Source organism: Neopsephotus bourkii, unplaced genomic scaffold (genome assembly GCF_033783945.1).
Source record: "Neopsephotus bourkii isolate Nb327-2 ecotype Australia unplaced genomic scaffold, CSIRO-AGI_Nbou_v1 NB_1589, whole genome shotgun sequence".
In the NCBI taxonomy this organism is placed as follows: Eukaryota; Metazoa; Chordata; class Aves; order Psittaciformes; family Psittacidae; genus Neopsephotus; species Neopsephotus bourkii.
This window is the reverse complement of record NW_026902065.1, coordinates 7,683,895-7,699,553: the sequence shown is the minus strand read 5'-3', so window position 1 is coordinate 7,699,553 and position 15,659 is coordinate 7,683,895. Positions and strand designations below refer to the sequence as shown.

General features: G+C 39.2%; 1 protein-coding gene across 1 annotated transcript in view; it reads right to left on the bottom strand.

Annotated features, from left to right (window-relative positions):
• PKP2 (plakophilin 2) overlaps window positions 1–15,229 on the bottom strand; it is a 43,674-nt gene extending 28,445 nt beyond the window's left edge. The window contains 4 exon segments of the mRNA XM_061372015.1: window positions 4,554–5,248; window positions 7,196–7,308; window positions 14,778–15,094; window positions 15,096–15,229. Of these exon segments, the coding sequence (XP_061227999.1) occupies window positions 4,554–5,248; window positions 7,196–7,308; window positions 14,778–15,094; window positions 15,096–15,214 (1,244 nt within the window). The 5' untranslated portion in view covers window positions 15,215–15,229.
• Window positions 15,230–15,659: the final 430 nt, after the last annotated feature.

The following is a 15,659-nucleotide window of genomic DNA, read 5'->3' as shown; positions in this document are numbered from 1 at the left end:
CAGAATGAGACTGGTTCACTTGACAATCCTCTCAGTAAGCACATCTAAAATGAGAAATTTTAGCACAATTACCTTTCATGTTAAAATAGGTGCATGGGAAATAAAATGGTTTAAACTGATTTTTTTTTTTAGGTTTTTTTTACCTTCTTTTAATTAAGCAAAAAGATTAAATAATAAATGTTTAGAAACATGGTTTGATACTGAGAAGAAAAACGGATATTTTTTTTTTATTTTTTCCTGCCAGCTACACTGTAAATCAACATCTGCTGCTTGCTTTTGCTAAGACAAAAGACAGACAGTATGACTGCAAGGACAGCAAAGAGGTGAAGAACAATTCTGATGCACCTGTTTCAAATGAAATTATACTCCTGAGGTTTCTACCTGCTTTTGTATTTCCCTCTGGTATAAATCATGTTATTTCTTGTCTTCTCCCTCCTCTGAGTTAGTGTTTTGAGCAAATACACTACATCTATAGGTGTTGAGGCATGCTTGTACAAGATAAAGATGAAATGAGGAGGGAGTGGGTTGAGGAACTCAATGGAGTGTTTAAATAAAAGTGAAATCAGACAGAGTGATGGTTAGTATCTCTAGTCTCCTGGGCTTTGGTATGGCAATGCTTACAGCTTCCAGATTTTCAGAGTTTACTTCAGCCCAGGTTTAAAACAAGCAGTTACTAAGTCACTCTGAGTTGCAAGTCGGATGTACTGATCAAAAACTTATTTAAAGATCTTGAACAATGAGTGATGGAAAAAAGCCAGATCATGTTTCTTCTTTTTACTCTCTTTAAAATGGGAGAGAAAAACAGGCTTTTCAAGATCGGGTCATGTTTGTCAAATCAACAAGGGTTTTATGACCATGTTATATATGTGCACATGTGTGCACGCCTACCTGCCTGTTAGTCACTGAAATAAATTTGGAGCCCTTTGACCAAATTCAGTTGCCTTCTACAGAGTGGCAGGTATTCCCAATGTATTAATTTTTTAATCATTTCAGTGACTAACAGCAAAGAAGGACTCTCCCCATGCACTTCCCGAGATCAAGATTGCTGTATAAGCTGATCCCTCGTGGGACACTGGAGAATCTATGTGGGAACTCAGCCTCAGGATGCCAAAGATGTCCCTGAGCAGTAAAGGTCCATCAGCAGTCACTAGCACATGTAGAGCCAAAGCCCAAATTTCTGACTGTGTATTGAGACCATTCACCAGAGTTAGTTAGCTGTTCATGGCTGCTGCTTCTTCATGTGCAGAAGTCAAAATCTCTCTTTAATGTTCTGCACTGTCATACTATGATTGCTTTTTGTCAGATAAAAACAACATTTAGTGTTTTATCTTACAGTAATAAAGGATATAATATAATCCTTGATCTTCAGTGGTGTGGTTGCAGCACTGTAACTCCTGTCAAAATAGAATCTGATGCAATTGTTCCATCCTACCCTCAAAACATTTGCAGGCAATCTTAATAGCTACATAGGTGATTAGCATGCGTAGCGATAACAAACAGATGGGCATTTAGGCAATGGTGGTTAAACAGAACAATGACCTGACAAGTTCTGACTTCACCTTAATTGCCAGACTATAACATATTTGGGATATAAACATTGTTTTGTCTAATAATTGTGCGACAGCACTTTTAAAGGTCAGGTTCTGTAAGCACTTTTTTTTTCCAGACAGCTTCAGGTTGAATCTCTCTTTCCTAAGCCCTTGGTATGAGAATGCTTTTAACTGCTTCACTTTACCAGAAGATACTGAGATAGCATCTCTATATTCTGACTGTTCTACTTTGATTAGATAGCACGAGCTAATTTTTCTACAGAAAGTTTGAAAATGCTTTTATATATATTCCAAATACTATACACAGGTAGTCCACTGCTTCTCTTTTACCTTAAACAACTATTCTACATCTTCTTAACTAGCCTTGGAGACACCTAAATTGTGATCTGCATGAAAAAGGACAACTTTCTGGAAAAATCAACTTATTCAGGAAACCAAGGCTTATCTTTTCCCCTCTTTCCATTATTAAGGGAGCAACAGGTAAGTGAGCAATACCTCAGATAATGCAACCTTAAAATCAAAGAGAATGGGAAATAACAAGAAACTTAAAAGTCTTTACTAACTTCTTAAACTGAGAAGTCTTGTCAGAAGAGATTATTGTACTAGTGCTGAAATGAGGGACTTCAGTGAAATACTTCTGATTTGACAGCAGTGTATGCCACAAAGTAAAATGATGTCTCTTATGTTTTAAATAATTATATATTAAACTGTGCAGTAGCTAGATGTGGATGAATCAGAACGTACTACACCCAAAACAGGACTTCTGCATTCAGCCCTTCCAGTGGTGAGAATGACGAATTAAATGTGTATTTCAGATGTTTGAAAACAGTAATGATGTATGTGGGTACCATACACGTTATTACATAAGCATGTGAAACAGCTACTGTTTTCAGTCAACTAAAATGGCTACAGTTTCTTCCTCATCATTTAATAATCTAGTGGTGCAATTCTCCTTTAGAATTGTATCTTACATGAGTTTTTTTACCAGCCTCTTCACTACCATAAGCTATTATATTTTACAAAGAATTTATTTAAACTTCAGGTAGAACAAAGAGTCCTTGCTTCCCTCAAAACCTAGCTATGAAACTAAAGTAGAACCTAGGGCATTTGAAAATCTAAACAAATTATGTACAAGTAAATTAAGCAGAAGAACTGGGATAAAAGAAATCTGTAAACATCTGCAATACGAACTTTAGAGGCTTTCACAGCACTTCAAATCGTTTTCCTCTGTAATTTCCAGCAAAAGCTGAACTTAAAAACCAGCACTTAAGTTATTATGTTGTTAAAAATTTCCATTAGGTCACAAATCTTCCACCTGAGCTCAGCATGGTCTCAAGCAAGTCACTTGCACAATGGCTGAAGATAGATGTTTACATTTGCAGGCAGGAAAAACACTTTGGTTGATGTTTGTGCATGCAGGCATCCAGACTCCAGTGTCTGCACCTGCAAAAGAACCAAAATTGCTCCTACGCAGAATTACATATCAAAATTGCTGGTTGTGGCTCTGAAATGCACTCAGGAATGTGGTTGAAGTAGATTATTCAGTCAATGGGATATATGCCTGTCTGTAAATTGTCTTACTGAGAAACAAAGTCCTTTTTTCAACAGTACTACTTCCAAATCTTCTGCTGTTGTGAGCTCTCAGCTATTTTTTTCTGGACTCATTTGCTGTGAAGACTGAAAACTTAAGAGTCACATCACAAATATCAGGTATCTTAACTCCTCTATGACCCTGAGGTTAATGTTTCAATTCAGATGAGATGTGGCCAAAAGACTATATGTTTATAAATCTAGTCATAACACAAAACATGCAGCTCATGGCAGAAAATAGCTGATCTTTTGACAGCAGCAATATCAGATGATGCCTCATCTCACACGGTAGCAAAGTTAGCAAAAGGAGAAAGGTCGCCTTCAGAAAAATGAACTTAACAGCTACACAGTTATGGAAAAAGAAAGATTTCTTAATAACACGGTTGCAAATTACACCATTATTTACTTACATGAGAAACCCTGGGATCCTATTTGGATTATGAAAACACTGGAAACCACAGTAAACAGCTCAAGTAACCATCTACTGCTTCCTAAGTGGTTTATTTTGTCCATTGAACCTGGAGAGCTCTGGGAATATTCTAAATTATTCTAAAATTAAAAAACTAGTTCACTCCTGAGGGGAACTTCAGCACTGATAAATCTTCTCTTTTGAAAATGAAATTGATTGTAGACAGCCTGAAATCATCTCTGGAAGGGAATTTCAGGGGGAAAAAAGGTAATTTTGGAAGAAAAAAAAAGAAAAACAAGAAAGAAAAGAGAAAACAAAAGGAAGAAAAATTTTTGTAAAGTTTTAAACAATTTTCTTGAAATCTGGGGATAGCTTTGGGAATTTCTGCCATGGAGCTACCTGGGCTTCAAATTCAGATATTGTCCTCAGACGATGTAGAATCTCATGATAATAAGCAGCTCTGGGGTCCTGGTATTCAGAGCAGTTTACACTTGTTCTAGGGAATGATGGTGCTACAGAGTTAAGAGAAATTTCTGCCTGTGTTTTAACTGAAGTTAATCAAAACTAAAAAGTTTCCTTGAAACCATGAAGAAGTTTTTAACTGGAAATTGTCAATCTGCCTAAAGCTGCTTCACTGGTGGTTTTCTGACCTATTCTTGTGAGAACTAGTGCCAATACATTAGTGCAATTGTGATTTAGGCTGTAAATTACTCAGTGAATACTTCGTGTCTCCTTGTAAAATTGTTTAACTCTTGTCAAAAGGTAAACTCCAGCAAACCAGAGTAGGAGGCATGGACCCTGCAGTGTATGCTAATATTTTTTCCTCCCTTTCCCCTGTTGCACTGGAAGTTGATTTTTAAAAGCAAATCTTTCTGCATCAACATTTCATACACCGTTTTTGGCTGCTGAACCACAAACTGTCAGTTTACTTTCTCTTTTTAAACAAATACATTCCTTTCGGCTGTGACACCCCAAAACCAAAGCAGATACTGCATTGTGCTTACCCCAGCTGAGAGCCATTGATGGTGACTTGTTCACTCTGCAGGAAACCATTTCTCCCAGCTGCTGCCACAGCAGCTGTCAATGGCATCCTCTTCCCATCTGTTTCTGCAGCAACGCTGGCTATTGAAGCTGGCTGGGAAGCTTCCCTCCTGGTCTGTGTGCTTCTGAAAGTAGTTTGGTACCAGTTGGACCTTAAAGATTGCCTATTCTGAGATCCAAAACGCGAAGCAACTGGTGATCTCACTTGTCCCATTGCACTGCCTGAGGTCAGGTAGTTCTCTTTCTCCAAAAGGTTGGACATACTGCGACTGTTGCCTGCTTGATGGTACAGAGGTACAGTGGGGCTGGGGTAAACACCATCAAGGACTGCATCACTAACAGCCCCCATGTGGGAATGTCTCTTAAAAGAGCGTCCCCTGCTCACTGAATCACGAAGAGTGTAACCAACAATCTCAGACCGAGCATATCTTGGTGGAACAGTTCCGTTGGGTCTCCTGTTATCTCCATGCCTCATGGAGAATCCAGTTGAAATTCCTCCATCGTAGTGATAATCATTGGACACATATGCCAGTCTTTCAGGACTTTGCTGTGGTGAAACCTCTAGCCTCTTCAGCGGCTGCCTTTGAGCTCTCTCTTCCACTGTCTTGTAAGTAAAACTTGTCCCACAACCATTTGTGTAAGAGGATGGTGAGGCAACCTGTTCAAAGGTGCATAAAAGAACACAACAGGAGTCACAGTAAGATCACAGAATTAGGATTAATAGCAAAGAAACCAAACCAAAAAAGTAAACATGAAAATTCTGAGCTCTGCTGTCAGTACTAGAAAACAAAAAGTGGACTTCACCAAAATTGTGTACTGGGATTATGCAACACTTCTTTGTATCTGCCTAATGAAAGCAGGAAATAGTACAGTCTAAACATTAGCATACAAAGTCTAAGCATCTAAGCTTCTGTCATTGTAGGTGTTTAAGTCAATTATGCCTAGTAGTGAACAGTCTACTTATTAATATTTTAGTTTGAATTTGAAACTCCTTGGGCATTAACACCCACATCTGCTATTAAAAAAAAATCATCATGGCCCATTTTTTGTTTAAATCGGTAAGCACAGTGGCATCCAGCGATAAATCAAAGCCCCCTGTTTTCCATTCCCATGTTGTATTAAAGTTTTGTAATTCTAAAGGCAATTTTTAAAGTAAACTGAGAAGCTTACACGAGTTATTAATTGAAGAGTCATGCTTAACAGATAGCTGTCAGGCTGAAATCTTTCAGTTTAACTGTTGAGGAGTTACTGAGGGTGATATTCAACTCACAAAATGAATAAAGGTTGCTGAAACTAGAAGGCTGAGGCAAGCATCATTGGATATACCTGTTTGCTCTACAAAAGATATGCAAGGATATTTTGCATATCCTGGCTTTCACACAGGACAAATAGTCTTCCTCTTTCTCACATTTCTCCCCCCTGTTCCCTCCCTCCCCCCCCCCCCCCCTTAAAACTAGTGTTTTCTTGTGGTTCCTATGTCTCATCTAGTTTCCCTCATTTCTCTCTTCTAACAAAAAAAGGATTTCATGTCAAATATTACAGACTGGTGAGAACAGAGGCTAGAAGGACACAGAAGGAAATATACTGAAGGAAATGGCTCTAACTCTTCCCATAGGGAGATGCTTCATAAACTGGCCAGAAGCTTTAATGCCAATAAACCATTCTTGAGTAATCTGAAATCAAGAAAGAATTTCCCCTGTAATAAAGTTTTTTTACTAAATAAATATTTATGTTCTCAAGCTGAATTGCTTTCAGTTTACTAATGATCATGCAGCAGCGTAGCTACTGAACTATGTGCTGATTTCCAAGCCATACAGTTGCTCCCTAAAAAGGTTCATACCAGTTATAAGCTGTGTCACAAACCCTGCAGGAAGCCAATTATTTATCTTAGCATTCAGGCAATGAACCCAAGAAAAGCTGGTCAAAATAACAAGTGCATTTATGATTAGACTGTTTAGAAACACCATTGTATTGCAAGGACTGTACCGCTGAAGTTCTTGTAATGATAAAATATTTTACAACAGGATTATTTTAAATGATAAGGAACACTCTACCTGTCCTCATGAAAATAAAGCACTCTGTTTTCCCATGGTTTTGGATGTTTAATTCCCTAAGCTCGTTCACCACATTCCAAGCTCCTGCCCATGTAATTAGTTACCCTGCAGGATTGCTGGACTTCCTTTAGCAACCTCCGACTGTTTGGCCTCCAACAGCAGCCTCACCAGCTTCAAGCCACCAAAGTGCTGACTGACCTGCTGCTTGGTGGGATGGATAAAGATATGACTTGTCATAGCCTTTGCCTTAGTGGGGCATTAGCATGGTTTTTCGTTTTCTTCCCCAGTGCCAATTCTCACAAAACCAACAGGACTGCAACAATCCCATCTGTAAGACTGAGTTAAGTTAAATCACTGGGCTCAGAAATCACTGGAAAGGGGGAAAACATTAATAGATATCAGTTGTAAAAACCTCATTTTCAGGCTTTAAAAAGCTAACAAACAAGCAAGAAAACCTTGAAACATCATCTACATGCTATTATTTGTGGTAACAAACCCCACTATGTACGTGCTATTATATTTATTTCTATTCATTGCCTTGTTTTCCTCACCTGGTTTGACTGATAATAAGAGAAACCATAAGGAGTTCTTGGTGCAAAATCATTTTCAGTAATCCCCATGTTATAGACACGCTCTGGAACACTGGATGCACGGTGCAAACTTCCTGTAACCAAAACCTAATATTAGTCAGATTTTAACAAAACATGATAATGTTAAAAAAGACAATTTTCAGTAATTGGGAAATGTCACAGCTTGCACTGCCATTAATATGTATAAGCTGAAAATCAAGAAAGATGTTTGCATTTGGTGTGTCACATGCAAAACATGGCTGAACAAAGCTTTCTGGGGATACAAGTCATTTTTTCAATTTTGTATTTATTTTACTTAGGATGTATTTTTAACTATTAGAATTCTTGTTGTTCATGCAGCTATTTAATGAAAACTATTTTAACAAAGCAAGATATTTTAAATATCGCTGATAATGACAGATTGTTAAGTACTGATAAATGGTATGACTGAGCAGCTACTGAGAACATTTATTTTCCATGATAACCACTTTGAATACATATGAATGGTTTACATTAAAGGCTGATTGTAACATGCACAGTACACAAGAAATTAAAATATTGCAGCTGTAGATTATAGACTGTAGATGTGAAACATGGGTTGATGTGTATACCTCTTAATATGCACCCTAGAGGTGCAATTTTCACAATGTACCACTGCAAACAAATATCATACACTAGTATACACTTTATTTCATAGCTGTCTACCTCAACTGATCATGTTTCTTCTCCCTTACATGCTACTGCAACAACAATATATTGAAGCAAGTAATGCTTCACTACTCTTCTCAGAGCTTCACCGAAGAGCACAAAAAGTGCATGAATAAATTCTGTGCCACATGGAGGCAGGTGGCACATAATGCTGTAAAGTAGCATTGTTTAATGAAACTTCAAATCTGCACCTGAAAAATTCACTGGTCCTACAACTGATGTGGAAGATCCGTGGTGTATCTGCTCTGATTCTTTTTTTTCCCATGATTCAGCATTGAAAATAGAAGTGTTCTGTGATTATTTCTTTCATTAATACTGCATTCTTCTTTACTTAAAAAACAAACAAAACCATGAAAGAAGTGCTTTTATTTTCTTTTAAAGCAACAGACACTGCTGAAATACTTATTCATGAGATTCCTGTTCACTATGAGAATCTGCATATAGGAATATAAATAACAGGCTTAAAAAGGTGAAACAGAAGTTGAAGGCAAGATATACGCCAAATCAAAATTGTAAATGGGGACAGTGTATGCTGTAGAAGCTTATGCTCAAAAGATAACAGTGGTCAATCAAGAAGTTAATTGGCCGTGAATTTCAAAGTAGCAGATATTATCTAAGATACTATGGAAAAAAAGAACAAATCATTAACTCCGTCAAATTACTGAAGTCCCCACTTCAAAAAAATAGCAGGAGTCATATGTCCTTGCAAATCCAGGTGTCAGAAACATGCAGACAAGTGTCTGCTGGGATTTTTAAAAGCAACTGGTGTGCGTATGCCAAACAGCTGCGGCTTTTGGTTAATGTTCGGAATTAGACTCTGAGCTTCATTAAGTGTACATGGGTATTCCTAGGAACTTCAGTACACCTGTGTCTTTGATCCTTACTGACCACAGTTAGTAGAGGGCTTGACAAGGATGAAAATAAAGAAGAGACTCATGTAAGAAGAATAATTTATGAATGATTCTTACTAGCACAGAGCTACTTGGGTAAGACCAAATTTGTGTATAATATGGTATAATACAATACCACATAATAGCAGACTACAGTAATCTGAGGCCTAATTCAATCATACTTTGCAGTTATTTTGCTTATTTAATCATACTTTCAAATTCTGTCATTTTTGCCATATAAGACAGATTTAAACACGTATTAAGTGATTTGTTAAGACACATTCACAGCAACTTTGCGTCATCTGACTGGAATGATGCAGCTTGGTCAAACACATGATTTAGATTGCAATAATTCCTTCATGACATTACAAGGTTACCATAGCCCAAGGGTTACCCAAGTACATAAGAAAGCAGGAAAAGAAAACCATTGTTTTTTACTGCAAAACATCCCTGCCAGCATACACTGACATCCAAAATCTACAAATTCATATAAATCTCTCATTTGTATGATATAATCCCCACATCAGTGTATTATTTCAGGTGCCCAATATGACTTCATCTTAGGCTGTCGCTTGTGCCTGCTTTTTGAAGATTAACTTTGTTCATTTGTACATATTTAAGAACTTCCAAAAAATAAGTCTTTAGATAGAAATACATGTACATTTCTGTTTCTTCATAGTTAGCATTTTTTGTCTAGATTACCTGATGAGAAAATACTCTCAGTTATTTATCTACTTAGAGAATAAAGATCCTTTGAGCAAGTAATTTGTACATGCTTTTGACAACTCTAAACTCCCTGTCTTTACTAAACAAACTTAAAAATGACAAGGCCATCCATGAACTAGTTGAAGATAAGCCACATATCTAACAGTTTCCTCTTTTCAAAAGCAAAATACAGTCAATCAGTAAAGTTGTAACATGCAGTTATCTTCAAGTAGTCCTCTTTTTTTAACCTTCAATCTCCCTGTGAAAAAGGCAGAAAGCATTTTTGTATTTCAGAGAAAAACTGTACATGTTGGTTTACGGAATTTCATTTGAGTTTACAGTATCTCTTGCTTGTTTTTACCACGTCAGTGAGTTATTTTGCCAGCATTTTACCTGTAGATTTATTAGGCAGATATAAACTGTTAATCTTTTTACTGTGTGCTGTTCACTTGTGCCAAAAATCAGCGTGTTAAAGGAAAAAGGGATAACTGAAATGATGCATCTTTCCATTAGATATGAAGTACAGAATAGGTGAACGGATCAAAACTTGCCTCTGCCAGTAAGGCTTCCTTCAGCTTATTTCCACCATACTGCAAAACCATACATTTCTTTCCCACCATTCAGGTTTGCTCAATATAGCTAGAAACTTATGGCTGTGCTTATACACTCAGTGCACTGATTTAAACAAAAAAAAAAAAAGCAAAAGAAAAACCATGAACAATTAAATATATATACATATATGTATATATATATAATGGTTTCATTTACTGTTAGGATTACTATTTTCTAACTGTAAGACTCAGTGCTTTAAGTCTCATGAAAACTTTCTCTTCAGAAAACATGTGCGTGATTCAGTTACTCATCGATAGGGAACAAATGCAGAGGCCATAGGATATCACACTTGATTTCCAGCAGCCAGTCAAGAAAAGGATGGGTTTCCTGCAGGCCCTGTGTCATGTCTGTCAACCCATTAGGATATTTTGGAAAATGCAGGCATCTAGGACAGCAGCAGACACCCAAGTGTGGGCAATTGAGTGGAATCATTAATCATAGTCTCCCCTCTGCCCTGTCAGTATGACCTAAAGCAGCCCAGGAACATTTTGATTGTGGTCAGTGGAAGAGGAATACTAAACCCTTCACTCTTCTAAATGCCTACAAGAAAAGCTGTACAAAAATAACTTTGACATCACAATAGTTATGACAAAATTTTCAGACCTGAAAAAATATGCTATAAGGAGGGAGATTGTACAAACGACTGAGCAAAACTCTCATATGTCTTCACAGGTCAAACACCTCCAAAGACCTTGCAAGTTCCTCCTCATAAATCACTGCCCATGGCTGCAGACAGATCAATCTTCTGTTTGCTTGGCTTTCAAAAACAAGAGGCATCTCTAAGATATGTGATATATGAAAAAAGATAATTATCCTCCATTAAGGAATTAGGTATATCAAATTCCCCTTAAATCATGCACGGTGTTAACTATCAGTTGTGAGTCTTTTCCGGTGCTTTTGTATTTGAATGGTTACCATGAAAGACAAATTTTGGCTTTAAATCCCTCACCACAGGCATCAATGTAGCAGTAGCTTGTACGTAGAAGTCTGTTAAGGACTGTGATATTTTCATGCATCCTGAGTGCCCTCCTGCTGAGTACCCGTTGACCATTCTTGCTCAGGGGAAGTGGGTGTTTGTATCCTCAGCCAAGACTCCTCAGTGTTCCTAGACCATCATCTTTTAATCCTTTTTTGTACTCCACCACTCACAATGGACTGAGATGGTAACATTAAAGAATAGCATATAAAAAACTTCACTGAATCACTTCATCTAGACAGCAGAGAGCCTTCTTTTTGATCATGCTCCTTCATCACTCTGCCAGCACATGCCTGGTCCCAAAGAAGCTTTTCCAACAGTTTCACTTTGTGCTGGTCAGTACGTTTACACTAGTGCTCAAATTTAAGAAAGGATTTCTGCTGACTCAGGAAGCAGAGGTGAGGAATTTAATTAAACCAAAAAAGAGTGGAAGTCACCAACAAGGAATTTTTCTGCTTCCTTTTTCCACAGAGTTATAAACAGATAATCGCTACAAAGTAATTTTGCAAAATAGAAGGTTAAAGATTGAATACTCCCCCAAACTCCTAAAAGCAAGCTATTTTAATAAAAAAAGCTACTAAGTATTTTAGAAATGAAGAAACATAAAAAAATAAATAAGGCTCTGTAACCATCTTGCATCTGATCCTGTTGATTTGGAAATCACAGAAGTTTTAATTCTGTTTTTCCTAAACACACTGTTTATAAGTCTGTGTTAGAGAAAGAATCTTTAGACAGACAGCAGTTTATCAGGCCGCTTGGTTTTGTATGGTATATTACTCAATTCTGCCTTCATTTTTTACAATGAAATTGATAAGGATGTATAGAAAAGTAGGATTTGTAATCAAAATCAAATGAACAAGATCAGAGACAAATGGACTGATATATACAGCATAAGGTTTAACAGACTCCTAAAATGTGCATAAAATAATCAGTAGTATTGCGTCATATATATGCAAGCTGAAAAACACTAGTCATTAGAGTAATATGATTCTGAATGCCGTTTTTCTTTGATAAGGCTGAACTATCTTCCATACCATTTCCATCCTTAAATAGAATTCCAAAACTTGACACAGCTGCTGTAGTTGTTCAAAATTTTTTAGGGCAGCATAATCTTTAATTTATAAAGGTTCAGCAACTGCTGAACTGGAAAAGTTACAGCTGTTGTTAAACTACTGTTTGAAAACCTATTAACAACATTGGACTAAGTCTTGGAAAGAGTTGAAGCAGTACATAACTTCATTTGGCAGCAGGTACAATCCTCAAGTCATCTGAGCATGAGCCGAATTTCTTTATAAAAAAGAATAAATACACCCTCAAAAAAGGGGGGGGGGGGGGGAGGGCGTGAAACAGCAAACATGAGGGTAGGAGGCGAAAAGATGTTTTTCCATTTAAAGGTAATGCTGAAGGCTAAGCAGACACCTTTAATTTGAAACTCCAAGGAGATTTTATGCTGCCTGACAAAGTACTTCCTGCAGATTCAAAGCTCCCAGTACAGTCAGTGAAAAATGGGTGTGCACAGATGATACTGAGTAAGACCTTTACTACAACTGATTTTTCATACCCAGTGGTTATGTGCTTGGCTAAATTTAGGCATGTATGTGAATATGCTGGTTAGGTATGTGCTTAAGTACCTTGATGAATAGAGTCTGAAATACTCCTACAGATAGGACAGTTATATCACAAGGGCCTGCTTCTGCTCCTTCTAAATCTGTATCATCTTTCCTGCACTGCAAACAACATGGGACCCTTGGTAAACATATCTAGAAAACTGATATAAATCAGAGAAAGTGAGGTTTTTGCATGTAGAACTGCATATTTTTAAACGTACCCTGCATATAAGAATTCAAGTGTTTCCCAAAGCATAGTCAAAATTTGGGGAAATCTATATAGAAAGCATACTGAGACACATATATTTTTCAGGAAAGTCAAGTTGTTAAGCAAATGATAGACATTTGATTCACGTTATATATATTTAAGATACAGATAGATATACATATACATTATTATTTATGTATGTATGCATAAATAAATGGAATACAGTCAGTTTCAATTATTTTTTTTTTAAGTTTTGAACTGGGACTGAAAAATGTGTGGTGAGATGGGCACAATAACACATTTAAATGAAGAAAAAAATCATTTAATATATGAACAATACAGAACCATCTCATATGACACTCCTGATCCTGAAGCTTAAAAGTTTTGGTATCTCAGAAATGCAAAGGGCTCAGATACTTGACTTTAGAAAAACAAAGCAAACCAAGACAACTATCTCCAAATCCATCAGGCCTCTTAATGTATTCCAAAGAAGTTAAAGATGCATTAGGAGGCCAGGAACTTTGTCTTCATAGTGTTTTATGCATGATTTAGGGACATGATCTCAGGTTCAAGACACCATAGAATTTATTAACAATTGCTTAAAAAGCATTTCTCAGGCTCTCTATTGAGAGAAAAAAAATTGAGTTATTTGAAAAGTGTTTAGAAATCTCATTTGAGAGCAGCCAAGTTAAGGACTTGCATGTGTAGCTGCTCTTTGCGTAGCTGTGTGTAGCTGTTTATGTGATTTGTGTACCTGATTTTTCTGACCAGAGTGTGTCCATGTTCGCAGTGTAGGCATTTTTTAGATAGAAACCAGCTGAAGGTACAAAGAAACATTCCTCTGCCTGACAAGCCAGATGAGTGAAGTATACAAATATTACATTTACAAATAAAATTAACAAATAGAAATTTACAAATTTAAAGACATTTGGCTTGCAGCTTTTTGGGAATGAAATGTGACAGCTTCTTTAATGACAGCAAGAGGTTATACAGACTGTAGGTCAGTCATATCTTCCTATTTAAAAGCAAGATTAAAATTTTTATGATGAGGCTTTACTTTGATAACAACATATCTCTTCACCATTGCTAGTTAAGACGAAACCTCTTGAGCAGCTTGCCTTTAACCCTTGGCTCCTGACAAGGTCACCCTGTGTGTGTGCGTCTGTCACTGCAGTTGGACCCCGGATGGGGTGAAAGGCATGACTGCATGGACCTCACTGACGGGTCTCGCCCTCTGGCTACAGATCACAGAAGCAAGCATTGATTGACATCAATTTTTATGATGCACGTTAAGGAACAGGGTAAATAATACCTGGTAGTGTTATCAGTCCATGTTTCCCAGTCACGCCTTTCCTAAAGTTACTTTTGCAAACTTTCTTTTAGTTTTTTTTTTTTTTTTAATTATTATTATTTGGAGGTGAACAAGGACAAACATTTCCTATATTTCTTCCCATTTAATTTCGCAAAAAGGGCCAGCGGGTGAAGCTAAAGTACTAAAACAAGCCCAGTAACCGGTTGCATGATTTGGAGAGCTTCGGCTCGACTTTTCCCCCTGGCAGCGGTGAACTGGGAGCAGCCCCCGGCACTCACTCCAGTTACGGCGCTTGGCAAGGAGAAACTTCTGAATTACTTGGGTGGGAACAAAAGAAAGGGAAGAAGAGACAGCGCCAACGTTTTCTGCCAAACCCGGCAAAGGCCAGTGTGCAGTACCGCAGCTGCCCCAAACTTCCTCCCGGGGCCGGGAAAGCCGCGGACACGGCTGCGCCCACCCATGGCCGGCTCGGGTCTCACCTCTGGGCCCTTTCCCGTGCTCCCGCCACCTCCACACAGCACAGAGGGGTCGGGGACAGGCACTCACCGTTGTACAGCGAGCCCCGGCTCTTCCTGGCCAGCGTCTGCTGGACCTGCCGCTGGATGCGCAGCGCCTTCTCCTCCCCGGCACGGCCGCCCGAGAGCTTGAGCCTAGCCTCGGAGGGCAGCGCCAGGCTGGAGCTGTCCAGCTCCCCCAGGATCTGCTGGCCCAGCACCGTGCGGATGTAGCCCTGCTCGGCGGCGAGGCCGCGGCCGGCCATGGGCACCGCTGGGACTCGCTCCGCTCCGCGCCGATAACCTGTTGCGCCGCCGCAGCTGCCGCCTCCCGAACTCAGGGGCTCAGCCGCTGAAGGCCGGGCCGGGCCCAGCACCCAGCACCGCCCCGGGCTCTGCCCCGCCCGCCGCGCAGGTGCCAGGCACTGCCCGCACCCTCCGCTCCGCCCGCCGCAGCCTCCCGGGACAGGGCAGGAGAGGCCCGCGCATTCCTCTCCGTTTCCCCGTCCCCTCCCTGCTCTTTCTCTTTCCTTCCCTTTCCGCCGGGGTGAAGGGTCCGGCGCAGCGGCCCTGCCCTGCCCTGCCCGGCTCTCGTCAGCCGCAGGCTCCGGCTGTGCCGCCTTGTCCCGCACCCGCCGGGAGACCGGGTTCTTGTGGCACCGCACCCCCCACGGGAACAAACAGGCGCACACGTTTTAAACGCAAAAATATATACTGTCCTCATGTATCCTCCCCATAGGTACTTTGCATTATGTTACATATTTAAGATACTTTGCTATTTCACAGAGCTGCATTTTGTACATGTGTACAGAAGCTTCAACCTAGAAATATAAGATGCGAAGCTGCTTTTATTGGTCCCTGCTGTGAAGGTTAAACTTTCAGGCAGGACTGTGTGCAGGGGGTAGTGTTGCTGGTTTGTGGGGCTTCCCAGCTC